This window comes from Mirounga leonina, unplaced genomic scaffold, assembly GCF_011800145.1.
Source record: "Mirounga leonina isolate KUSES-001 unplaced genomic scaffold, KU_Mleo_1.0 Mir_357, whole genome shotgun sequence".
Lineage (NCBI taxonomy): Eukaryota > Metazoa > Chordata > Mammalia > Carnivora > Phocidae > Mirounga > Mirounga leonina.
Window position 1 is genome coordinate 8,808,548 of NW_023270702.1, and position 26,490 is coordinate 8,835,037.

The following is a 26,490-nucleotide window of genomic DNA, read 5'->3' on the forward strand; positions in this document are numbered from 1 at the left end:
ATATTCCAATATGTATGAGCAGAACATATTTTTAAGGAAATAAATAAAATAACGATTTTCTAAAACAAAAATATATAGTGAGCATAATGGCACTGTTTTGCATTTATATCCTAATGTCTGGCTTAATATAGGGCAGCTGGATTCTCATATCTGCTTCTATGTTAAATCTGTTGCTGTGTTGTTTTGGTTGAAGCCTACGAAGAAAATCTGACCTCACATAGACATGGATTTGGAAAAGAGAGGGTTGATCATTTAAGAGCCTTTTCAGATGACTTTTTTGTATATCTTCTTTTGATACTATGGCAGAACTGGACAGGTCATTCTTAAACCATAGTTGCAGTGTGGAATCTGAAGCCGTATCAATAAACTTTTTGTAACCGGCGATGTTAAAATCCGGTGGTCTGTTTTGTACTTTGAGTGGCTCTTTTACCAATGCATGATTTTGTGGCATTATGTTGGTCATTTGAAAATACGGATTGGCTGAGTTGTGCGTATCTTCCAAGCGTCACACACACTTACAAGTCACATTCATTAATTGTTACCATCAAACTCATTAGACAGGTCTTTGAGTTTTGGGATTTTCATCAAGCTCAGGGTAGTGGAGAAAATTTTTCAGAATTCTACTTTTCACTTGAAAGCTGAACTTTTATCATTGGCAGTAAGTACTGTCAATTCTTTTTCTTGAAACGACAGACTCACCTCATTTTTGAGAAAACGCTTGCCAAATTTCCAAGTGTTAATAACATCCCTTGTCAGTCAGCCTTTCAAGTAAAAATTATGTTCAATGAAAAAAGAGGCTAGTGTCAGTTTGCAACTCGAAGAGTACGCAAGTGCTTTTCCTCCAGATGACCAGACGTCCATCATAACTTCAGAATGTACCCAGAGTGTTTTATATATACTTTCCATTTAATTATATAGAATATTAAAGAGCCAAGTGTTCCATGGTTGAGGTTTTAAAAAATTAGTATCTTACCGCTTCATCATGGTTCTTCTTAAGTGAGACAGGATTTGTGTGTGCGTGCGTGTGTGTGAGAGAGAGAGAGAGAGAGAGAGAGAGAGAATGTGTGCGGCGAAGAACATGACTTTAGTTGAGCTTGGTACCATTGCCTTAATTCATGCTGAGATGCCAGCAGTCTTCCATAATATCTAATGTCACATGTATTTGCATTTTGCGAAAATAGTTTTGACCTTATGGACTCGGTGCAATGGGAGCCCCGGGGGTCCATGGACCACACTTAGAGAACACACTTAGTGTTTTAGGGGATCCATTTTTCCCATGTACTGGGGAATTGCATAGGTCCCATACCTATATTAAATTATGGCTTGTTTATGCCCTTCCACATTTCTAAATACAGGCAAAATAAGGCTAAAATAAGTATTAAAGCAGCCTAAAGGAGAAGGAGTGTATATGGAAGGCAGGTTGGGGAGATCATCTTATTAATTTGTCCTTAGTGATGGTGGGCTGTGACTGTGAGTTGATTATGTCCATAAGGACTTTAGTATTCTACTCTTACTGTCTTTGCCAGTACCTAAAAGAGTCCTGTCTTTTTGCCCTCTGGCTCCCCCAACCCTCAACCATCAAGTGCGCTGAGTGATGCTTGGAGGGAATGGTATAGCAGGCAAGATTTTCTAAGTCATCAGGACACTGCTAGTTTCCCTGAATGCTCTTACTGTAAGAGTAAGTCTAAACTTACAACCAGCAAACAGCCATAAATATAAATTAAATCAAACTTTCTTGATCATAAAAGGTACAGTAACTGTAACTTCTGCCCTTCACTAGGTAGTGAAGCAGATCAAGTAATGCCATTGGATGTCTTATCCAGGAATAGAGGATTTGAAGATAACATTACAGAATCTCAGCATTTGCTAGTGGCTGAAATCATGGTATCAGGTATGAATAAGGAGTTCTCCAATATAGCTTTGGTTCCAACAATTTCCATCCTACCAGTTAGAATCCTGAATTAGCTCTCTAACTTTGGCTAAGTGTACACAAACCTAGTGAAGCCAAACTTTGGACTCAAACTTTGGTCCTTCTTCTTTTCTGAACCTTGTGCCTGAGGAAGATGATTCCATGTTAGACTGGACATGAACTTTACTCATTGAGCGTCTTTGAACTGAAACTTTTTGGAAGAAATCTAACTTAGAAACAAAGGTGAAAAATAAGACAGAACAGATTTGAGTGTGTCCCCATCCATACCTAGTAATTTTGATATTTAGCCCATCTAGCTATATACTTCCATTAGGGTGAAAAGTAGATAGTAACTGATAAGCAAATATAGGTTGGTTGCTTCAGCTGCTCCAGAGTTTACAAACAGCAAATGTTAGAATTGTGTTCTTCTATATTGCACATTTATCACCAAGATGCTAAATAATTTTTTAGTATTTAACAACTTCAGGGAGCCTAGTTCTTTTATACTCTATATTCAAACTGGGCTTCACTCAGCCCTAGAACCTCTGTAAACCTCACCCCTTCTTCACTGCTCTCTACCTGTAATCAGTGCAGATCTACTTTGAAACATTTTATTTGTTTATATTTCTAAGATTTTATTTTAACAAAGTATCTGTGGCTAAAAATAAGTTTGAAGGCTCCACATTAAGACCTTAGATACACTGAAAGTGCTCATCCAACTTTTGTGGTCTACAGACTACTTTGTTTGTGTATAAGACCCTGGAGACCGCTTACCTCTCCCTGTAAGAACTTATCCGTACAGCGGTGCCTGGGTGGCTCAGTTGGTTAAGCGTCCAACTCTTGATTGCAGCTCAGGTCATGGTCTTAGTGTTGTGAGATCGAGCCCTGCATCAGGCTCCCCAGTGGGTGTGGAACTTGCTTAAGACTCCCTCTCTCTCTCTTTTGGCCCCTCTTCCCTCCCTCTCTCTAAAAAAAAAGAACTTATCAGTATGATTTTTTTATAAAATACACAGAGGTGGATATTTTTGGTAATAATAATTTGTATGGAGCTTTAGAGTTTACCAGGCACTTTACCCTCTAATTTGATTCTTTTTTTTTTTTTTTTTTAAGATTTCTTTCTTTACTTGAGAGAGTTGGGGGGTGCACAGAGGGAGAGGAGAGAGAATCTCAAGCAGACTCCCTGCTGAGCACGGAGCCCACCATGGGTCTCGATCTCACAACTCCAAGATCATGACCTGAACCAAAATCAAGAGTCGGAAGCTTAACCGACTGAGCCACCCAGGCGCCCCTCTAATATTTTTTAAAGCACATAATATATATATAATACATATATATGTATAAGTTCTAATTTTATTCTTACCACAATCCATCACTTTACAGATTTGAAAACTGAGACTAAGATATATTAAGGTAATGAGTTTACCAAAAATTTTTGAAAATTATGACCAAATAATTGATTCATGTCAAGAGAAAGTCTAGAAAACAGCACACTAAGAATATTACTCATTTAGTGATTATTTAATAGTTTTCTACATGCTGTGCTAAGCACTGGGGATATGATGATGAGCCAAATATAGCCCTGTTCTCCAAGGTCACCGTCTGCTGTAGAGACAAATAAATGATAGAATAAAACAGTATAAATAAATATTAGCAGTATTGAAAACCATTTAAAAGTTGCTAAGGATCCCTGAAGGTTCCCAGAGCATAATTTGAAAGACTCATGTTTGGGAGATTCAAAGACCAAGATAATGACAGATAGTAAACTGACACATGGGTGGGATAGGGGAGTGATAATAAGGCCAAAGATTTGGAATACATATACTGTATAATAGGCTGTGTTTGGCTTCATACCTGAGACTTTATCTTGTGCAGAATAGATGAAATTGGCTGTTTTTGTGAAAACTGCCTCATCTTTCCATATCTGAATTGGGTTCTATTTTGTCTTAGTCTATAAAGTTCTAGTTCTACTCATGTTAAGCTAAGGGGTCATATTTATATTTTGTAGTGAGATTTCATTTAAATAAAGTGTCTATGCTAAAAAGAATTTGAAAACTCTATAATAGATTTTAGGTTAGGATCAATATATTCTTATTCCCCAAAGACACACAGACTGCTATGTAGCAAGTAGATCTGTATACAACAAGACAAATTCAATCATAAAAAGGTTTCATTGTCAGGTTTACTAAAATAATGAGTTCTTCTAAATTCATGAATAAAATTTGAAATTCTTAACATGGCCTGCTGGGTGCTAGCTGAACTAGTCCTTACACACCTCACCAGCCTCAGTGTGTGCCTTTCTGTGCTCGACTTTTTTTTTTTTTTAAGATTTTTATTTATTTGACAGAGAGAGAGAGAGAGTACAAGCAGGGGGAGGGGCAGGCAGAGGGAGAGGAAAAAGCAGGCTCCTTGCTCAGCAGGGAGCCCAATGTGGGGCTCGATCCCAGGACCCTGGGATCATGACCTGAGCTGAAGGCAGATGCTTAACCATCTGAGCCACGCAGGCACCCCTCTGTCCTCAACTTTCTTTTTTTTTTAAGATTTTATTTATTTGAGAGAGAGAATGAGAGACAGCACAAGAGGGAAGAGAGTCAGAGGGAGAAGCAGACCCCCCGCTGAGCAGGGAGCCCTATGGGGGACTCGATCCCAGGACTCCAGGATCATGACCTGAGCTGAAGGCAGTCGCTTAACCAACTGAGCCACCCAGGCGCCCTGTCCTCAACTTTCTATGGCCGGCTTCACTTACATTGGCCTTGTCTGTAACAGACAGATGCTGTGTTCTCAGCCCACAGTGCTCTTTCTAAACCCTTTCAAGTCCTGTGTATCCTTCAGATCTCAGCTTCAGATCTCACGCAGAAAGCTTTTCCTAGTCCCCTAAGCAGGTGAGATGAGAGTTATTTCAGCTCTCTTAGCTGAAATTTCTTGAGAGTGCTTATCTTACCTGTACTTCAGTAACTAATTGTACAAGAAAGCAGAGACCCTGTCTGTGTTCTCCATCACTGTATTTTCAGCTCTCATGTAACAGGTACTTTTAAAAATTAATTTTCGTAGTTTAACTAATAGGCCCAAGAGTCTTTTCTAGTGTGATAAGGCTAATTCTGATTCAGACTGTCACAATACTCTTCTTCTTTATCATCCGTATTTACATATGTATAAAATTTATTATTCTCAAGTCTTTTTTTTTAAATCACTTTTTTTCCCAAGTCCTTACAATTATCATGTGAAGTAGACTGGACAAAAAGTGTCACCCATATTTTGGAGAAGAGGGATGTGAAGCCCAGGCACTCATTCCTTCCAGAGCTAACTTGTGGAAGAAAGAACTTTGGCTATAGCCCATCTCCCACCCCCCAATGGCATATCCATTGCTTTTCATTATGCAAAAGCTGCCTTGGGGTTTGCAAGTTACCAAATAAATCCTGAATCATATTCTAATTTAAGGCAATTCTGCAAGTGATTTAAAATGTCTTGGGTAATTGGATCTTGTCCACTATACACTGAACAAGCCTTGTGACTTGAGAGCTAGTCTTCCAAATAAATGCCAGATCAAATGGATAATTGATTTAGTCTGAACTTATCCATCTTGAAGAGTCATGAGTGACAGGAGGTGACCAAGCAAGAATGAAGGGCATGTGTTCCCACAAGAGAAATCTCACACAAATAGCTAAGCAAATCAAATGCAATTACCCAATGTCTGCATTCACATGGAACCTGAATCCTACTTAGATCATCAAACCTTCTTTAATTTATGGGCAAGTTTAGAAGGCTCTTTTACCTCTTCTGTACTCAGATGAGCAAACTTACCAGTGAATAGAGAGATGATAGTTTATATCCTGCTGTGGTATGTCAGATCCCCCCAACTCCAACTGTGGCATTTGGAGAATGATTATATATATAAGTAGTCAAAAGAAAAAAAAAAAAAAAAGAACTTGCTCATGTTTATGGCTCAACATGCAGCTCTGTCCCCTGGGGGATTTGCATTTCAATGGAGTATGAAATGAAATGATCCATTTACAGCATTTAGTTTATATGGTTCATGACTTTGTAAAAGTGCCTTGAGGTTTGCAAGTCACTGCATAAATCTTGACAATAAACATACATTGTGACATACATATTCTCATATACATGAGACATAATTTTAGTACATTGACAATAAATCTTTTTATTATATCTTGTATTATTGTAATAAATTCTTATTTATTGTGTCTCTGCCATGTTGGTACACAGATCTACTTGTTAAATATTAGTCTGTGTCTTTTGGGGAGATAAGAATATATTGACCCCTATCGTAAGTCATAATGGTTGAGAATTCTCAAACAATAAAAGGTTTGATATTTGAGTCCATTTACTCCTGGAAATTTTATAGTTCAAGTTTGCTTTAAAAAAGCAAATGCTTTTTAAAAAATCATAAACAAGTTCACACAGGGCTCTTTGAACACCAATAGTTCTTTAAGACTAAAGATTTACTGAAAGCATGTAAATGGGAGCATATAGCTTATGGACCCTTTAATATAGATATAGCTTACAGGTCAACTAATTGTTTCTCTTTGGAGGTTAGGCTGTCCCAGAACTCGGAAAGAAAGTGCTGGAATATTCTGTAGAACCTAAAACATTCAAGCCCCTTTTCCCCCTAAGGTCTGCAAATAATCTGATGGGGTTCTCGCTGTTTGCAGATGGTGATGACTGTGGTCCTGTGGGATGCAGTACACGGGCTCAGTGTGTTTCAGAGGGAGAAAATGCCACATGTCAGTGTTTGAAAGGATTTACTGGGGATGGAAAACTATGTTTTGGTAAGAGCAAAGGCCAATACACATATCTGGAAAATAGTGAACCAGAAACATTCTTTCAGATAATACTGATTCAAAAGCTCCAGAGGATTTATGTAATCAGCAGGATGGAATAAATTATTTGATATTAGTTAAAAAGACAAAGGATGGCATATATAGAGTATATGAAACATATAGTATGTTGTTCTATTATAGTGAGTTTGTATTAGAATTATATAATATATGCGGTTGCTATTAAGGAGAAAATTTTATAATTGGCTTCAGAAGCATGAATTTGAGTTTGAGTCAAATTTATAAATTCACCAATTACAATAAAAACACAACTTTCCCCCCTAAAGGAGGATAAAATAAATAAAACCTGAGGTCATAAGTTTTAGTTTAATAAATAGATTGTGCTGGGATAGATTCCATTTTATATTGAATGCCTTGAAATTTTAAGTTAGTGGTTACTGTAAAAATCTCAGTTTTTATGGTCTGAAACTCTGGCACAATCTGATTTATTTACACATACTTAGCTAAGCAGACACCTAAGCAATCTGTAAAAATTGATTCGGAAATGAACTTTATGACCAAGATGCAGAGTCTGCATTACATTTGCAAACAGTATCTGTGAGTGGCTGAATGATGATATGTCAGCTTATACTTATTTTTTCCTACGATTCTCATTTATGCCAGGATTGTCTCCACATTTCACTAGTTCATCGTTTTGCCCACAGATATGGATGAATGTGAGACGGGCATCACAATTTGCCCTCCCACCTCCAAGTGTGTCAATACTGAAGGTGGCTATGTCTGCCGGTGCTTGGAAGGCTACCGAGGTGATGGAATTCACTGTCTTGGTAAGAGAGCGTGTGTGCCTAGGGAGGGGCCTGGAGGCAGCCCTCAGAGGATTGGGAAACACTGTGGGTGTGGTGGGTCGAGAAAAGACAGGATATAATTTAAGTGCCATACATGTTAAGACTAAAAGAGAAGTTGCGTGACCTGTTCAAACTGACATATCTCAGTTCTGGATGAGCAGTCAGGGTTGTGCCCTTGTGTTAGGATGGGACTAGTCAGCTTCAAGACCCTGCAGAGGTGGCGGGCCCCTCTGCTTTCCAAATTCTTTCTCTCGCGTTTGAGTGACACCAGTGCCTCATCAATACTCCACACCTCGAGCCATCATGGGGTTCGGGGGGAGTCCTACAGCATTTTCGTTATCCTTGGATTTTGCAGGTGAGCCATGGTGAACTGCAGAGCTGATCTGATGAGGCTTGTTGGAAGTCCCTGCTCTGTGCATAAAGGAAAGGGGGAGTGGTTCTGTGAAAGGGCTCATCAGGCGGCCCTTGAGGAGTGTCAGTAGATGGGAGATTCAAGACACTGACATTTAGATACAAGTAAAGAGTGATCAAGACCTCTTTCGTAATCACCGTCCTCTGCCAAGGTCTGGGTGTGGCTTCTGGGGTGGGAGCTCACTCAGTGGATGTCTCGTACCCTGCCAGGTGTCAGGAACATGGTAGCACCCCACAAGTGGGGACCTGCCTAAAGTCATCCTAGCCCAGTGAAGTGCTTACCGGGAGTTTAACAGGGCTTTCACATGTCTCTTCCAGTACTTTCTTTGCCTTCTGAAAACATACAAATCTTTTCACAGTAAGGGGCAGATGACCTGATAAGAAACTGAAATGATACTGCTTTCTCCCACATGCTGAGCTTAAAGATGAAACATCAGTCATGACTCCCAAGTTTTTTTGGATCTGGCTGGTTTAAATCAGACCTTTATCAGATTAGTTTTGTGGAGTCCACAGTCGCTTGTAAGTACTCTTTTCAGCACATAGTTGGCTGTCAGTTAGGAAAATGTTACTGCTCTAATTAATTAGGCTCATAGATAATTTGGACAAGCAGGCTTTCTATTTAATTTACTTTGAAGAGAAAAGAAGGCATACTTTTTGGATGTTTAAACTTATTAAACTCTGTTTCTCTGTTACTAACCTACCTCCTTCCAGTAGTGAACATGCAAAAGGGTATCACGGCCCAGCGTACCTGGTTGGTGTGGAGTCCTCACACCATATGGAAGAATGGGCTTATTCCTGTTTCTCTCTCTCTCCCTGCCTTTCTTCCTCTCTGTCTCCCTTTCCCTCTTCCTCTCCCACTATCTCTGCTTCTCTTTCCTGCTCTCCTCCTTTCCTTCCTCCTTCCAGATATATGTAGCTATAGTGCTTTAAACCATGCTTGGAACATAATAAATGCCACACAAAAATAATAAGTTATGCTTATTCTTAGGAGTGGTTGTATTTCTTGGCTAAAAGTATATCTTTGTTCTTGCTTCTTGGAAAAGCTCTCTCTGACTCTCAAGTTTCATTGAGATTATAGAAATTATAGAGATATAGAGACTATAGAGATTTCATAGAAATTACAACAGGAAGTAAGCAAAAAAAAAAACAACTCAATTTGAGTCATTTGGGATAGCAGCAGTTCAATGTGACAAATAATTATTTGGCACCTATTAGTGCAAAGACACAGTACTCATTAGTGTGAGGAACACCAGAATGATGGAGGTAGTGCTTGCTTGTGAGAAGAGTAGGATCTGAGAGACAGGGAGCTGTGAGAAGTGGTGAAAAGGGGTATGCATTATGAGGGAAGTAAAAACTACAATGAAAGTTCCCAACTGGAAGAATATCTGTTTGAGGTATTAGGAAAGACTTCATGAAGGAAGTATCACTGTGGATGGACCTTGGAGCATGAGTAAATTTTCATTAGGCAGAAATGGGAAGGAACGGGGAGAATTCCATGCATGAGCATATGACAGGTCTATTTGGGGGCGGAGAATAGCCTACAGGAGCACGAAGTATAGTGTATGTAAACTAGATGGCCTTTCTGCTGTGGTTTGGGGATAGGGGATCTGGTGTCTCTTCCTTTTCTTATAAGAACTTCAATCCTATTGGATTAGGGCCTCACTCTTGTGACCTCATTTAACTTTAATTACTTCCTTGAAGGCCCCATTTCTAAATATGGTCACACTGGGGGTTAGAGCTTCAACATAGAGATTTTGGGGGAGATACAATTCAGTTCATAACAGGTGGGTTGGATTACATATGTAGAAGACTAGAAGCTGAGGGTCAGTCATTAGGGTTTTACTTCTCTAGACAAACCCTATCCAGTAGAACTATAATATAAGCTACCTACATAATTTAAAATTTTCCAATAGCCACATTACAGAAAGTACAAAGAAACAGGTGAAATTAATTTTTATATTTTATTAAATCCAATGTATCCAAGATATTAATATTTTAATATGTAATCAACATAAAAATCATTGAGGTATTTTATATTCTTTCTTATTTTGGTACTAAGTCTTCAAAATCTGGTAGATGTTTTACACTTACAGCATATGTCAGTGTAGACCAGCTGCAGTTCAGGTGCTCACACACACACATGGTGATGGCTGCCATATTGGGCAGCTCAACTCTAGGCAACAGAGAGCATTTGAGTCAAGGGGTGCAGTGATGGGAGATGTGCTTTAGGACATTAATCTGGTGCTGGTGTTTAGGAGTAGAGTGGGGGAGATACAGGATGCAGGGAATGTAGTGAGACTGTTCTTCTTATAGTAATGTAAAATTGAGAAGAAGGATTTAAATGTTAGGCTGGTGGTAATTGAGAAAGAAAACATCGGTAGTTGGGAAAGAAAGGGATGACTTAGTTTATATTTATGCAGAAATATTTTATTTGCTATAACATGTATGTCAATGACTGGATGTCTATTTGCAACAGTTAAGAATGAATCTTTCGGATCTGATTTTCTAAATGTTTGTCTAGAGCTAGTTTACCCATCTCCAACCTTCCCACTGAACTGTGTATTGGGATGTCTCCTTTCCTCCCAAGCACTGGGAAATCATCCAGCCTTATTTCAGGAGTTTAGAACACCTGAATGGGCAGGCAGCTGAGGGATCCAGTTCATCCTTGTGTCCAACAGTCATGATCGAACTTTTTATTATTTATTTATTTATTAAGATTTATTTATTTATTTATTTGACAGAGGGAGACACAGTGAGAGACGGAACACAAGCAGGGGGAGTGGGAGAGGGAGAAGCAGGCTTCCTGCAGAGCAGGGAGCCTGATGCGGGGCTGGATCCCGGGACCCTGGGATCATGACCCGAGCCGAAGGCAGACGCTTAATGACTGAGCCACCCAGGCACCCCCATGATAGAACTTTTTAATCAAAAAAATACAGAGGCTCTGAGAGCATGCAGCATGGCAGAGGTTGAAGATGCTCCCCTCCCAGAATGTTGGCTTTTCCAATAATATAACCCTTTGTCCTCTTCTGCACCTCACTTTTCTCTTCCCTACTCCTTTGTTCCTGGCAGATATTAATGAGTGCCGATTGGGCATACACACTTGTGGGGAGAATGCCACCTGTACAAATACTGAGGGAAACTACACCTGCATGTGCGCCGGCAGCCTGTCTGAACCTGGGCGGATATGCACTGGTAGGTTGGTGGGTGGTCTAGGCCCAAGGAAGGGACTTAATTCTGGAAAATTCTATACCCCAATGTATTTGCTCTAGAGAGTCTAGAAATCATTCGATTCAACCCGGCTGGTGAGTTTACGTTCCTGATTAGGTGGATGCTAAGCTTGGGAATGTGAAGTAGTCCAAGTTTTCTTAATTTGATAACATCTGGAAGAAATTCTTTTTTTATTATTCACAATTCAATAAAGGTGGGAATACAGGTGGTTCTCTTTATGTGACTAATGTCTTAATTTGTAATGTTGATTTCTGGGGCTGCTAGAAAAACTTTGCAGGTCAAGGCAGGTCAGGAAGGATGTCTGGACCCTTAGCATTTTGAATCACTTTTAAAGCTTTTAAAATATTACCTTAAAAAATTAGTGTTTCTTGATCTGAATTAGAACTTCAGCTCTTTTTTCTTTCTTTTTGAATGTTAACAGTTGACTTCTGCTTCCTTGAGGCTCTCCCCAAATGGCAGTATCTTCTCACCACCTGTACCCCAGAAGGGGAGCTGGCTTCACCCAGACCCTGGAAACCAGGATCGGGGGCTCTTTTGCCACCACCTCCCAGCTGTTTACCTGTTTCAGCTCTGCAAGCAGGAAACATCTTAAGAAGGGAAATTTCCACACTTATTTGGGTCTCTTTTTTTAACACATTATTTTTCTCAGATAATTTGCTCTTCCTATAGTATTGAAAGACTGCTAATATTTATATAGTCAGCCACACACCCTAATGTTTTCCTTTTAATGAGCAGAGAACTATTCAATAAAAGGGACTTTACCACTTTGACATTCCATCTGTTATGGTAACATTTCTTTTCTGTCAGATTTGCTAGTCTTGTCTTTGAGGGCTTCCCTGATATTTACATCATTTTTAGAAGAAAAACATTATATGGGAGAAATTTTTGAGGCTTCCGGGATACTGGGGGTAAGGGGCTGTATATTGGTGTAGTTTATAAACCATAAAGAGAGATTTTGTTCAGTGAGACCCTCTTAAAGCTAGCTGTCACTTCACATCATTGGTGGGTGTTTGTGGATGACAGATGGCTTTCATAATGAGACCAGTGACTCGGGATTCATGCAGTAATTTAGAATTGACCATTCTCTTACTTGCCTCCAGTATGCTTTATGTCAGACAATACTGAAGCTAAAGAAAGAATGCCTGGCTTCATGGTGAATGACATGAAGTCTGGTTAGGAAAGTGAAAACTAGAGTTGCTTCTGAGTTCCTGTCACTAAGAGACACTAGATCACAAATTGTTCACAGAGACTAGTTCCGGATATTGACCCCTGAAAGGCCTAATCACTTCAGAAAGTAAAAGTAATGTCTTTGATTCTTGTAGACTCTACGTCTCCTTCTCATCTCATGGAGGATGGCCACCCTTCTGTGAGAAATGGCTACCGGGAATGCCCCTCATCCTATGACGGCTATTGCCTCTATAACGGGGTGTGTATGTACATCGAAGCAGTTGACAGATATGCATGCAAGTAAGTCAAGCTGTCCTTGTGATGGCACAGAGATATGAGACTGCAGTCCATACCTTTTAGCTAATTCATAAAATTCGTTTCAAGGAGTTTTTTCTGTAATTCGGTTTTTGCTAGGGAAAAACATATAAACACACATGTATAAATTGTGTGTGTGTGTGTACGTACGTCCTGCACCCTCCCTGCATATCACCCCCCAGCCCCCAAGCTGCCGATGGTAAATATACGTTTAAAGAATTGGTGATTTTCCCTTTTACTTTCCTTGATGTCACTACTGGTACAATCTGGGGCCTAAACCTCTTGTTCTGGCTGAAAAACTTAGGTTTGTGAAAGAATTCCTTAAAACTTTATTTTCTGCCTCATATGTGGAGAACATCTACAATATATTTCTGAATTTACAAAAGTGTTATATATACACACTGGACTTCTTACCTTCAATTTTCAAAACTAGAAAAAAAAATATTTTTCTTCAGTTTCTAGTAGTTGGTGTTTACATTTCTGTTACTTAGTAACAATTGCTGGAAGCAGTCCCTGCTTCTCTTTGTTCCTTTTTTGTCCCTGTGATGGTTTCACAGTGTGCACAGTCAACTGAAAAGTAGGTTTAGGGTGCCCTGAAATTATAGGTCCTCCCACTGTACTTACTCAGAAAACATTTCCCTTGCGGCAATATCTAGTTCTGCATCAGATTTTACTTTTAGTGGATTTTGTATTTTCAAGTCAATCAGAGGAAACTGATAGGTCCTGAAAAATAAATAGGCCCCCCGTGGCTAGACTCCTGACTCATTGATAATTTCTCCATGCCGGAGGAAGAAGTGATAAAATATTCTGATCCTCAGGAATAGATGCTATAAGCTTAAAGGGTTTTATTATTTTATGAATAATAATCAGCAGAAACATAGTCTAAATTGTTAGAAGAACAAGTTATATTCTGTGACAAAGCGAATGGCCTTGCATTATAAATCATGTCAGCTAGACAAAAGGAATGAAAAATGCTCGTGAATATTAGTGAAAATGACTCAATTCTCATAGAATTCTACCCTCATGTTCGTATTTGCATGCTGTAATTTTCTAACATAAGTCCAATCTTCACAATAGTTATCCTTGATTTTGATAAAAAGAATCAATTTTTTTTCTTGTTCATGGCTCCTAATTATCCTAAATAATGAAACTGTGAAGATAAATATCCTACTTTATTAGATCACGGTTTGTTTTTCTCGACGGTACTTAAACTTTAGATGATAAGAGACATTACGGTAATGTGAAGGGTACTTCACAATTACGAATTGCATTTAGTACATTATTTTCACTTGACCTGATAGCATCAATTCATTAAATGATTTATGAACTCTTCAGTACGCTGCTTTTCTTTCTGTCATTAAATCCTGATGAAAATATCTTATTCCCTGATAATGTTTTAAACATGAGTTGCTACAAAATGACGATTAAACTAGAGATAGCACTCACATTTAAGGAGCTTTAATCAAAAGCAGTATTTAAAATATCACCCAGAGGTCCCACTAATCTAGATTGTAACTTTGTTTTTGAATTCTGCATTTAATAAAAATGTGGTTTAATCAGACATCCAACCCTTTCCTCCTTTTGTCTCGATGACTTCACCTTGTATTTTTAAAATTCTATAATAACACATCTCTAGGAGTGCTCACCACTCTAACTTTTATTAGAAACACTTCATCAGCATCATTCTGCAGAGTTTTCTTAAGACCATGAGAAGGTTTATAAAGGGCTGTTCTTTCCTTGCTCGAAAGCAATGGGAGCTCCCCTTAGATACAGAGATCCCCTGGCTGCCTGGGGTGCAGAGGATGTGAGAACTGAAGTCTCTATGCCTCATGTCTTCCTCAAAGGTTCCCTGGTCTGGAGAATCTCAGAAGACCAAGCCTCCTGAGCTAAGAGGAGGTCCTCATTCATTCTGGTTTGGCTTTGAACCAACCCACATGCTTCTGGCCAGGTCTTCTTTAGACCAAGCTGCCCCAACACCAGTGCTGTGAAATGTCTCATGAAAAAAGAGTTGTGTGGTCAAATCAGTCTGAGAAATGCTACATACTCTAGCCCTCAGTTCTTGATCATAGTACACCACAATGTTGTTGACCTGTCTTCAGTCCAGAATTTCTTGAAATTATTTGACCAAATAAATTCAGATTTGAATAATTTATCTGAATAAGTAAACCCAGAAATCTTTTGCTTGGTTTAACAGAACTAATTAATAACCCAAAGAACTAGTAGTGGGGGACCCATCCATGTGAAATGCTGGCCAACTGCTCTGGGCCATATATGGCTCAGGGAGGCCCCAATATGACAGCTTGCCTTTGCTCCCCAGGACTCTTGCCCATGTGATTGGCATATTCCTTGAGACCCCAAAATCTCTGAGATTAACACCCAACAGTTTAAAAGTGCTGCTAGGCATTGGTAATAAATGACTATAACCAAAGATAGTTAGAATTAAAACAGTATCCAGGAAAGCCTGGAATAACGTGATGGTCCTTTATACTTCCTACACTTAGATCCTATCATCTCTTTCATGATCCATTCAGGGGTGCATAGAGCATAAAACCCTTTTAGGAAGTAGCCCAATGTAGCAGAGAGAACACAGGCTTTGAAATCAGAAAACCATTTGGATCAAACCTGTCATTCACTGGCTAAAAGCAAAAAGACAAAAACTAACAAGTATTGGCAAGGATGTTGAGAAAAAGGAGCCCTCATACACTGTTGGTGGAAATATAAATTGGTACAGCCACTGTGGAAAACTGTATGGAATTTCCTCAAAAAATTAAAAATAGAAATACCATATGATCCAATAATTCTATTGGGTATTTACCCAAAGAAAAGGAAAACACTAATTCAAAAAGATATGTGCATCCCTATGTTTATTGCAGAATCATTTACAATAGCCTAGGTGTAGAAGCAACTGAAGTGTCCATTGATACATGAATGGATAAGGAAGATGGTGTGTGTGTGTGCGTGCGTGTGTGTGTGTGATGGAATATTATGCAGCCACAAAAAGGATGAGATGTGCCATTTGAGACAACATGGATGGACCTAGAATATATTAGGATAAGTGAAATAAGTCAGACTGAGAAAGACAAATACCATATAATTTCACTTATATATGGAAGCTTAAAAAATGAATAAACAAACAAGAGGCAGAATCAGACCTGTAAATACAGAGAATAAACTGATGGCTGCCAGAGCGGTGGGGGTGGGGGGATGGGCAAAATGGGTGAAAGGGAGTGGGAGATACAGGCTTCCAGTTTTGGAATGAATAAGTCACGGGAATAATGGCACAGCATAAGGGGTATAGTCAGTGATATTGTAATAGTGATATATGGGGACAGATGGCAGCTACACTTGTGGTGAGCAGAGCATAATGTATAAACTCGTCAAATTGTTACATTGTACTCCTGAAACTAATGTAACACTGTGTGTCAGCTATATTCAACCAACCAACTAACCAACCAACCAACCAACCAAATCCCTGCCATTCACCAGCTGTATGACCTGGTACAAATTACTTAACTGCTTTGAGCCTCACTTTTCTCATCTGTAAAATGGGAATCTGCTCTTGAAAGTAAAATGCGTAAAAGTGCCTCGCACAGTGTCAGTCAGATACATAGCGTGCTTAAATGCTAGTTTCATTCTTCTTCTCTCTTAAAGTGACATTCCAATGCTCTTACGACCATCTCAAGGTAGAACTGGGACTAGGATCTAGATCTTCTGCAGCTTCATCTCATGCTTTTTCCGGGCTGTCTCTTCCCACCGGGAGGACTAGTATCAATTCCCTGGGCATTCATTCCTTCAGGTCCTTTTGGAATGAGGTGCGGATAGGTAGCCGACCCAGCGCTGAGCGGGGAGGAAATTCCTAACAAGTGAGCAGCTCAAAATGCTTAATAAGTTATTTTTGAAGTTTATGCTCCTGTGAAGAGTAGAATACAATTGTACCCAAGATCCCATGATTTCTGGAAGTATACATTCCCAGTAGATGGCAGCATTGTTTCATTTACTTTTATCTACGTGTTTGCAGCGTGTGGCGGTGGCTGGTAATGCTAGTTAGGGGTTTCACTAACGAAACACCATGAAAGCCCCTTTTCTTCCATTTAGTTTTTTCTCCCTTGAGGAAAGTACACAAATGTTCATGTGTCGCCACTGAGACCTTTTCTCTTGGGCCAGTGGTGATTTTTTATTTCCTTGGCTAACAAGGCTGTACTTCCTGTTCAGAGACTACACGCACACTTTTATAAGCCTGGTCTCCAGTGAAGGACTCTGCCTTCAAATTCTTCCTTCCTTTGACCTATACTCTCTGCAATGTGGCCAAACATTTGTCCAAAAACTCTCTTGGCTCTTAGGGCAGAGTTGCTTTGTGTTGGTCTTAGAGGTAGCTCCTTAGGATTTTAGCCTAACAGAAGCTGATCTTTAATCAATGTTCTGCAGTGCCTTATAGAGGTGGTATGCAAATAATCCCTCCTCAATCCCAGGGCAAACAGACCACAGGGGGAAGTCCATGCTGCATTAACTTGTAAATCAGAGTGTTCTCAACTGACCCCTGATGGATTTTCCATATGCTTCTCAAGAGCTGAGTCTGGAAATGCAGAGGGTGAAAGACAGCCGGATATCGAATCTGAAAATATATAAGTGGTTTTTGGCCAGGGCTCAGCGCTGACCTCTGTTGTGTGTTGTTACAGCTGTGTCTTTGGCTACGTGGGGGAGCGATGTCAGCACCGAGACTTGAAATGGGAACTGCGCCACGTTGGCCAGGGGAGGCAGCAGCAAGTCACCGTGGTGACCGTCGGCGTGGTGGGGCTCGTCCTGCTTCTGCTGCTGGGGCTGTGGGGGGCTCACTGCTACAGGTGACCTTGTCTTTACGTCGGCACTTTCAACCTCCCTCTAGCACCTCCCAAGGGAACGCCTGCCTCCTCGAGATGAACTTTTTCTACACACGTGCCACCTTTGTTTATTTTTTATTTTATTTTTATTTTATTTATTTATTTATTTTTTTAAAGATTTTATTTATTTATTTGACAGAGACAGAGATAGCGAGAGCAGGAACACAAGCAGTGGGAGTGGGAGAGGGAGAAGCAGGCTTCCCCCCGAGGAGGGAGCGGGATGTGGGACTCGATCCCAGGACCCTGGGATCATGACCTGAGCCGAAGGCAGACGCTCATCGACTGAGCCACCCAGGCGCCCGCCACCTTTGTTTAAAAGGGGCAATAAGAGTAAAAGAAAACAAGAAATGGCTGAGGATTTCACGGCTCTAAAGTATCGGTGGTTTTACAGTCCTTGTCGGTATATCTACATCGTTTATGGGGTTGTTACTGAGCGTAATGCATTTTTATATTCCCCTTTTTTTCCTCTTAGGCATCACCTGCTTCCCCCCCACACCCCGCATAGGCTGCATAGTTAATTTTGCGTGGCTGCCTTCCACTCAATTTCCCGCAAAGTATTAACTTCTGTTCAAGAGAATCAGTACTTTCCCTCACTTGGAAGGTCCTTGGGGTTTGTGTTTTCAGTAATTTCAAGGTAAAAGTTAAAAACCGTGGAGCAAAAACATTTCATTAAAAACATTTAACTAAAAAAAGAATACTACGTTAAGGTGAGGGGATCATTTTCCATTTTCTTGCAAAGGACTTTATCTCCCCCTATCATCAGCGTCGAAAGACGTTGTGTGTACCGTTACAGTTTGGGCTGTACAACATTATGGAGCCATAACACTTTTGGGCAGAAGGGAACTTTGTAGAATTACCTAATTGAACCCTGAATAGCCCATGACCCGCTTAACTAATGGCCCCAGTTCTCTGGGAATGTAGGGAATACCTGTACTACCTTCTGCAGGTGAAAACCCTCCCTTTACTGCCCTTCCCCTCAGGGCATGACGCCATGCCTTCTATAGACTTTGTGCTTTGTGTTTGTGAAACAAATAAGTATTTATAAAGCTAGGTTTGGAGGCAAGAGACCTGTTCTAGTTCCTAGCTTGGCAACTCTGAGATAGTATTCTCTTGGGTCCTCAGATGCCTCTCTGTGTGCGTCTGATGCCTTTGAGCAGGAGGGGGCACCAAACTAGCGGGAGGAGCCCAGGCATCTCACAGAACCTTGGAAAAAGTGAAATATCTGGGAAGTTCTGCAGAAAAGAACGCCTTAGAAAACCTAAAGTTATGCTCCTAGTTTTCTTAATATTTCTTCTCTCTCAGACATTTTAAGTACCTACATTTCAGTAGCAAAAGCAGTTGTGCCTGACCATCCCTGAGTGGGCTATAGTTGTGTTTGGTTTTGAAATTGTCTCACATTTTGGCTTTATTGCAGGACTAAGAAGCTGCCATCAAAAAATTTAAAGAATCCTGATGAAGAGTCGAGCAGAGAAGTTTGCAGTAGCAGGTCTACAGACGGCGAGGCCGGGATGGCCTCTTGTCCCCAGCCCTGGGTAATGTGACCAAAGTACATGAAGCAAGAAATTGACTTCATATGGATCCCAGTTCATTTTTTCTCTTTTTTTTCTATCCTGTAGCTTCTTATGGCTTATGTGAAAAGCCTTTCCCAATTTTTAGGTAGTCTCTTTCAAATTGATGTCTTAAAAGCCCAAGATTATGCTCTACTTCTCTTTTTTTTTCCCCCTTGTGTTTGTTTTTATTTTATTTATTGTGTTTGTTTATTATTTTATTATTTCCCCTTGTGTTTGTTTTTATTTTATTTATTGTGTTTGTTTATTAACTGACTTTATTGAAATGGAGTTGATGCTCTAATTTTCTTAAGATTTCTTTTCTTAAAAAAAAAAGATTTCTTTTCTTCACATACATTTTAAAAGGCGAAAGATTTATGCGTTTTGAAGAGAAACCGGAGTATTCTTCACATACATTTTAAATACCAAATTTCAACAGCAAAATAATTGCCAGATGTAGCAAATAAAAATACAGAATGCCTCGTTAAATTCATACTTACAGTGAATGTTTAAATTTAAATTCAAATTTAGCTACATGTCTTGTATTTTATCTGGCAAACCTATACATTTTCCAAAAAGCACAGAGATTGGGAAGTTCAAAATGCTTCATAAATTACCCACTTCAGTAACTGATCTTGAAACCATATAGGGCGAGCTTGGGCTAGGCTAAGCTCCCTTGAAACTGTTGGAATTTCCATTTCCAGGCACCTGTCAGTGACAACTTGAGTAGTTCAATGTGTACTGCTGGTATTATGTGTGGCATGAATTGCAGAAGAGGCTGGAATATATGGCAGGTCCATGGGGGATTGAAACCTGTGGGTGAATAGGGAAAAGTTTATTAGGGAGATGTTTTGGAGGAGTGGAGGCAACATGTCTCTCCTTCCCGACCACGTCCTCAACCCTCCCTCCACTCACTGTGCTTTCCCAGAGAGGAGCTTCCTCGTGGCCATGCTTCTACCGAATTGGGGATCGCCGATCCTGCCTCTTAGAGGCATTCAGTGTATACTTGTTTTCTGGCTGAGACTTAAACTACAGATACTTAAAATACAAAAATCAAATAAGAAATGTGAAGTCTAGCCTGACCCTCCTACTAATTGACTGTCTTTTCTAAAAAAAATATTTTATTTATTTATTTGTCAAAGAGAGAGAGAGAGAGCACAAGCAGGGGGAGCAGCAGAGGGAGAGGGAGAAGCAGACTCCCCACTGAGCAGGGAGCCCGATGCGGGGCTCCATCCTAGGACCCCGGGATCATGACCTGAGCTGAAGGCAGATGCTTAACCAACTGAGCCACCCAGGCACCCCCTAATTGGCTGTCTTAATCCTCAGCAAGTCACTGAACTCCTGTTTCCTCTTCAGGACACTGACGGGTTTGGATTAGATGACTTCTGAGATCCCTTCTGTATCTTTGGATTCCATAAGTGTGTGCTCCTGGGTGGACTTACCTACAGAAGGTCCTCAGTTCCTTGAGCCCTCATGACTGTGGACTTCTAAATGACCTATATTGTGCCTGTCGGTCTATATGGTGTCTCATTCGGGTTTTGGGTAGCAAGTTTAATTCATGGTATTGAAATCATGGAAAGGAGGGAGAAACAATCTGTATCTAGTTTAAAAAAAAAAATTAAAACACTTGGCCACTGTCATTAGCAGCTTGTTGGCTCAAAGCTGTGGTAGGAGGCCTCGGGCTGTGAGCTCCATCCCCCTCACCATCATAACCATCCACCATAATTGTCATTCACATCAGCCACTGCTGCAGATAGCAGTGGGAATGGGAGAGAGCCGAGCATCTGAACTAGCTGGAGAAGCAGCAGAACCGAATCTGGTTCCATCAGCTGTCTTCCCCACCTCAGCCCAGAATTCTAGGACCTCTGTTTTTCTGGCAGAAAAACATGTGGCTGGGAAATTTGCAGTGCAGAGGGCTGGATTTTGACCTTGGTCAGAAATAATGGGTATGTGCCCTGAAACAGTGGGTTGTGTATTGATTTGGCAATATGTTGCTGCAGGGAGACCATTAACGAAGAGAAAGCAGTGAAGGATAATTAGCATTGTGCAAAATAAGAAAATGAAAACACATGTTCATGGGATTCGCCAACATTTCTCTCCCTAATTGACTCCAGTCGTTATTCTTCCTACACTTTTCTCAAAGAGAAATACGAGCAGGGAGGTGGTTGGTTTTGTTTTGTTTTTGGTTTTTTTTTCCTATTCCCTTTTCCTTATTGTATTTCTGAGTTATGGGCTCCTCCTGTGGAGGGCCCATTTCTGAACCAACAGAGAGCATGATCAGCTAAAATCCTGGGGCAGTCCCTCTGCTGGGTTACTGATTGGTGAGGGAGGACTTTGCAAATTGCACTCTTTGTCCTAGGGCATGAGATAACTTACAACATTGATCTATTCTTTTTTTCATTGATCTATTTTAGTATCAAATCTATCTAGTGTGAATGTGGGCCAGTGGACTCTGGTCAGCCTGCATGGCAAGTGCCCAATCAACTGTGGGTAATATAATAAGGACAAAAATAATTTTTTTTTTGACCAAAGAGAAATGCTGAATCATTCTGGGCCTGCCTTCTAGAATTCTTGTACCCAATGTGTTCAACTATGAAAAAGCGTTTGGTGGATCCCTGAAAAATAGTAGTTCTCCTATTAGTTATTATTACCCATTAATGACCCCAAATTACTCAGAACTTGGTAGCATGTTTAAATGAATTTTATTAACTAGACACACACACACACATTTGAAAAACTGGAGCACATACCTATATATTAGATCTTATTTGTCTGGTCTTTGGGCAATGCTTAGAACACTTAGGGATTCTTGGATTGCTTAAAGTAAAATAGTGCGATCCTTGGGATCCATGACCCAACATTTGGGATTCCAGAATTAGACTAGATTCTTCAGTAAAGGTCCTGGTAGTGCCTAGTTGCCTTAATCAACATAAGGCTCCTAACTGAAAACTGTATCTTTCATTAGCAAGAGAAAGAAATTTGCCAGGGCCTTTCAGCTTTTATCTTCCATACGATGAACATAATGAAGCCATAGAGTTTGGTTTCATGTATGTTGAGATAATTGATGAATTATGGCAATGTCCTCTCTCTCCCTCCCTCCCTTTGTTCTCTGTAGTTTGTGGTGCTAAAGGAACACCCAAATCTCAGGAATGGAAGTCAACCTGTGGCCCTCAAGGATGGTGAGCCAGCAGATGTCAGCCAGTTCTCCTCTCCGGAGCCAGGTGAGTGGCTATCTTTACCTGGATCCTGAATGTTTTTCCGAGTGGGAAAGTCTCATGGAAGCACAGACACAATAGTTAAACCATGTATAAGCTATGTGAGCAGCTGGGCTGTATTGAAATGCCAGAGAGCCTTAGAGAATTGTATTTGGATTGGATTCTTATCTTGCATGAGGTTACCATGTTCACTCAAAACTCTGGTCACACCCAGTCTGCTGGATCACTTTGAGCAAGCACACAATGAGTGACTCTCTCTTTTGAATTTGGTTGGGTTTTGGGGTCATTCTTGGGGTTTGGGATCTGTACTGGTAGCTGTAGGTATAGATCTGGTGAAATTGTAAATGGCCCTAAGAAAATGTGTTCTGTGTTCTAGTAGGAAGGTTCCTGTGAATTTAAGTTGATCTGGGGGTCCTCCTGGGGATTTGGGAGCATTCACGTCTTATCAAGGGCTGGCCCTCAGCCAGATGCCTGGTCATCTGTGAAGTCCATGCAAGCTACTGGAAGAAGGTCCATATAATCAACCTGGGTTCTCGGGCTGCTCTGGGACTCGATCTGCGTCAGGTGGAAATGGAATTAGATACCCTTTAACATAATACTTTTGCCAAGAGTTACATGATGATAAACATCTTGGGCCTGGGGCTCAGATGTCAGTTTTATTTCATAACTCAGAGGACAAGGTTGAGCACGTTTTGAATCATAAGTGGTTAGGAAGTTTCAAAGATGGGGTGCCTGAGTGGCTCAGTCATTAAGTGTCTGCCTTCGGCTCAGGTCATAATCCCAGGGTCCTGGGATTGAGCCCCGCATAGGGTTCCCTGCTTAGCGGGAAGTCTGCTTCTCCTTCTCCCACTCCCCCTGCTTGTGTTCCCTCTCTGGCTATCTCTTTCTCTGTGTGTCAAATAAATAAAATAAAATAAAATAAAGTTTCAAAGAGGGCGCCTGGGTGGCTCAGTTGTTAAGCGTCTGCCTTCGGCTCAGGTCATGATCCCAGGATCCTGGGATCGAGCCCTACATTGGGCTCCCTGTTCTGTGGGAAGCCTGCTTCTCCCACCTCCACTCCCCCTGCTTGTGTTCCCTCTCTCGCTGTGTCTCTGTCAAATAAATAAATAAGATCTTTTTTTTTTTTTTTTTTAAAGAAAGTTTCAAAGAAACTTGGAACCAACAAAAAACTGTTTCTTGGGATGCCTGGCTGGCTCAGTCGGTTAAGCATCTGCCTTCAGCTCAGGTCATGATCCCAGGGTCCTAGATCAAGTCCAGCATTGGGCTCCTTGCTCAGCGGGAAGCCTGCCTTTCCCCCTGCTTGTGTTCCCTCTCTCACTGTCTCTCTCTCTGTCAAATAAATAAATAAAATCTTAAGAAAACAAAAAAACACCAGTTTCTCTGCTGAGAGGGGCTTCAGCTCTGCTTGTATTTTCTGATGTTTGCCCTCTGTAAATATGCTTGTTACCTTACTCTTCTCTTCAGATTTCCTCATAGAGAGAACGTAGGATTCTTGTTTTGAAAAGCTCATTCTACATCTGTCTCGTGTGTGCATTGCCATGTAACCCAAATTCAGTAGAACTTTTTTTTCTTTGACGAAGGCCTTGGATATTAAGGTACACTTAAGAATTGAATATTAAAACAACAATAAATATAGTTTTATATATAAACTGTTCCCAGTGTTGTTACCTTCATAATGAAAACATTCGGCATTTTCAAAAGTTGCTTGGGTTTTGTTGTTAATACTAACATTATTAGAAAGTAATAGAATATCTTATAGTTATATATTAGTTTTTCTTGAAGAGCTAAAAGCACATAATTCTTTGTTTCAAAAGTAATTCAATGTAGAGATACATATAATTTTTCCAGTCAATCAGTAGCACAATGGTTTGACCAAGGTGTTGTTAAACTCAGAAAATAACTAAGGACTTGGTTAGCTGAGTACACAGGAAAAAATTAGAATATCTCCCTTTTTGCTCACTCTATTACAGTTTGACTCACTCTCTGTGGGCCATTCATAAAACTGTCTCCCAGTTTGAGTAATCCCAACCCCCCAATCATGGCCAGCTGTCTTATTAAGTGCATGAGGTGAAAGTGCACGAAGAGATCTAAAGTAGGGAAAGGGAATGGAGAATGAGATAAAAGATCGAAATTCGCTCTGAGCCAGTTCCTGCTCTGCTCCTGGAAAACCCATTAAAACCCAGGTTGTACTAGTGGTGGATCCATGGAACCATATGCATTGACCTCAGCCAACATGAGTTGGTGCAGGTTAAGTTAGCATCGTGCTGCGGGCGGAGTACCATGCTAGGGAATAGGCATACAAGTGCATTGAAAACCTGAGCTCTGTTCTCAAGTCTCCCAGAAGGGGAGAGAAGTGCACAGAGAAAGTCAAAGAGGACTGTCAGGTGGCACAGCCTTTGAGTCCTCTCATCCAACCAAGACTAATTTTTTAGAAATTGGGTCCAGATAGTCTGAGAATGGATTCATTCTGTGTCTCATCTTTCAGGCCTATTCGCCAATCACTATTATTAGGGCCTCTCTTGCTGGACATTGTGAATGATGTGAATGCTCAAGTTTCTTTTTCCTTTTGTATAGGCACAATGCAACGGCCGTCATGGAGAAATGAACCCCAGATGTATATGGGCACAGAGCAAGGCTGCTGCACTCCACCACCCAGTGACAGAGGCTCTGGTCCCCAGGCAACGAAGCAGAGCTTTTCTCTCCCCTCCTGTGGGGCACAGCCCATTGCTTTGGGGGTTGAGAAGCCACATTCTCTCCTGTCAGCTAACCCTTATTGCAACAAAGGGCCCCAGAGCCACCACACCAAAAGAAGCTGACTCGGTGAAAACTGGAATTAAAAGGAAGGTCAAAAAGGATAAACTGTACCAATAGATGGTAATACTTCATTTCAAAAAGCAGAGGGAAAATACAGATTTGGGTTCCACAATCTCTGCAACTGATCACCCATTCAGGCTCCTGGAGACAAATAGGGAGTCATCCTTTTGTTTCTTCCTTCAAGCAGTCCTGTTGCAGATTTTCAAGTATGAGTAACTGGGAGAATCACTAGGTAACTCATTAGAAATCAAAGCACAGTAGTACTTTGTAAACTGTGTTGTCTTCAATAGTCAATACAGATAGGTACTTTTTTCTCTGCAGCTCCAGAAGAAATTGGGTTAAAGCAGGCAACCACACTGGTTTACTCAGTTATAAGGGAATTCCTTTTATCTGGACAGAACATTTAGCTCAATCTCATAAAATGATTAGAATATTAAAATTGCTGGTATGATACATTGTGGGCATTTAACCTATCACTGGTGTGGCCCATGCTGGTAATTTCACAGAATGAATTTGGATAAATTAACCAAAAAATGCATTAACTTAGAACCTGATTTCCTCAGAATTAGTTGCCTTATTTTTTCTATTTTAAAATCTTTGAATGAAAACATTTTATTTTAAAAAAATTACCCAAGAGACATCAGTGTTTCTCAAGCATTACTATCCCTTCCCCACGGAATTTTTTTTTAATGAAAAAAATGGTAAATTTTCCTTTCATGTGTTGGCACAGAATTTTTACTTACTTTCAAATATGAGATTGGAAGCAAATTTCCAGGTTTGTTTTCATTTTGACTAATCGATCTCTTCTAATTATTTAAATAAAATCACCATAAAACAAACATTTTCTTGTATTCCTGGTTAAGGAAGAAATTATAGTTTAAGGAATATTAGATTTGAATGAAAGTGATTTGCCAAAGTGATTGTCAAAGCTTCCTATTGTTACATTTCTAAAAATAATTTTGAAATCTGTTGTTGTAACTTTATAAAGTAAAACTTCCTAAGGTGTTCTAATTAAATCTTATTCTTGTAGCTAAGATGTTGTTATTACAAATTATACAACCTAATACAGTAAGTGTAGACTGTCTGGGCCTTTGGATTATTCAGTCTATGCATCAGCTAGTCCCTTCGCTTATCTTTTCTTGCATTTTTCTTCAACTCCTTAGACTTTGGTTGGACCAGAAGTCAGCATAAAAAGGAGTTGAAGCACATCTCTTCAAGTAGACACTTAGAAATTTTGGTAAAGATTTAGTGGTGAGGAGGATAACTTATTTAATTATTCGGTATGACCCCTTTCCCAGATTTATACAAATACAGATTTTTCTGTATTCTATATACAGTTTTGCTGTGACAGTCGATACCCTGAAGGATC

At 40.2% G+C, this 26,490-nt stretch overlaps 1 protein-coding gene across 4 annotated transcripts in view; it reads left to right on the forward strand.

Moving 5' to 3' along the window:
• EGF (epidermal growth factor) overlaps positions 1 to 25,971 on the forward strand; it is a 103,036-nt gene extending 77,065 nt beyond the window's left edge. For 2 of the 4 annotated variants that reach the window (XM_035030276.1, XM_035030275.1), the window contains 9 exons: positions 1,781 to 1,891; positions 6,577 to 6,693; positions 7,407 to 7,529; positions 11,028 to 11,150; positions 12,509 to 12,653; positions 17,345 to 17,509; positions 18,960 to 19,077; positions 22,208 to 22,313; positions 24,882 to 25,971. In XM_035030276.1, the coding sequence (XP_034886167.1) occupies positions 1,781 to 1,891; positions 6,577 to 6,693; positions 7,407 to 7,529; positions 11,028 to 11,150; positions 12,509 to 12,653; positions 17,345 to 17,509; positions 18,960 to 19,077; positions 22,208 to 22,313; positions 24,882 to 25,123 (1,250 nt within the window). In that variant the 3' untranslated portion in view covers positions 25,124 to 25,971. Of the gene's footprint in view, positions 1 to 1,780; positions 1,892 to 6,576; positions 6,694 to 7,365; positions 7,530 to 11,027; positions 11,151 to 12,508; positions 12,654 to 17,344; positions 17,510 to 18,959; positions 19,078 to 22,207; positions 22,314 to 24,881 lie in introns of those variants that run through there. The other 2 variants (XM_035030277.1, XM_035030278.1) reach the window with 2 other exon arrangements.
• The last annotated feature ends 519 nt before the right edge of the window (positions 25,972 to 26,490 follow it).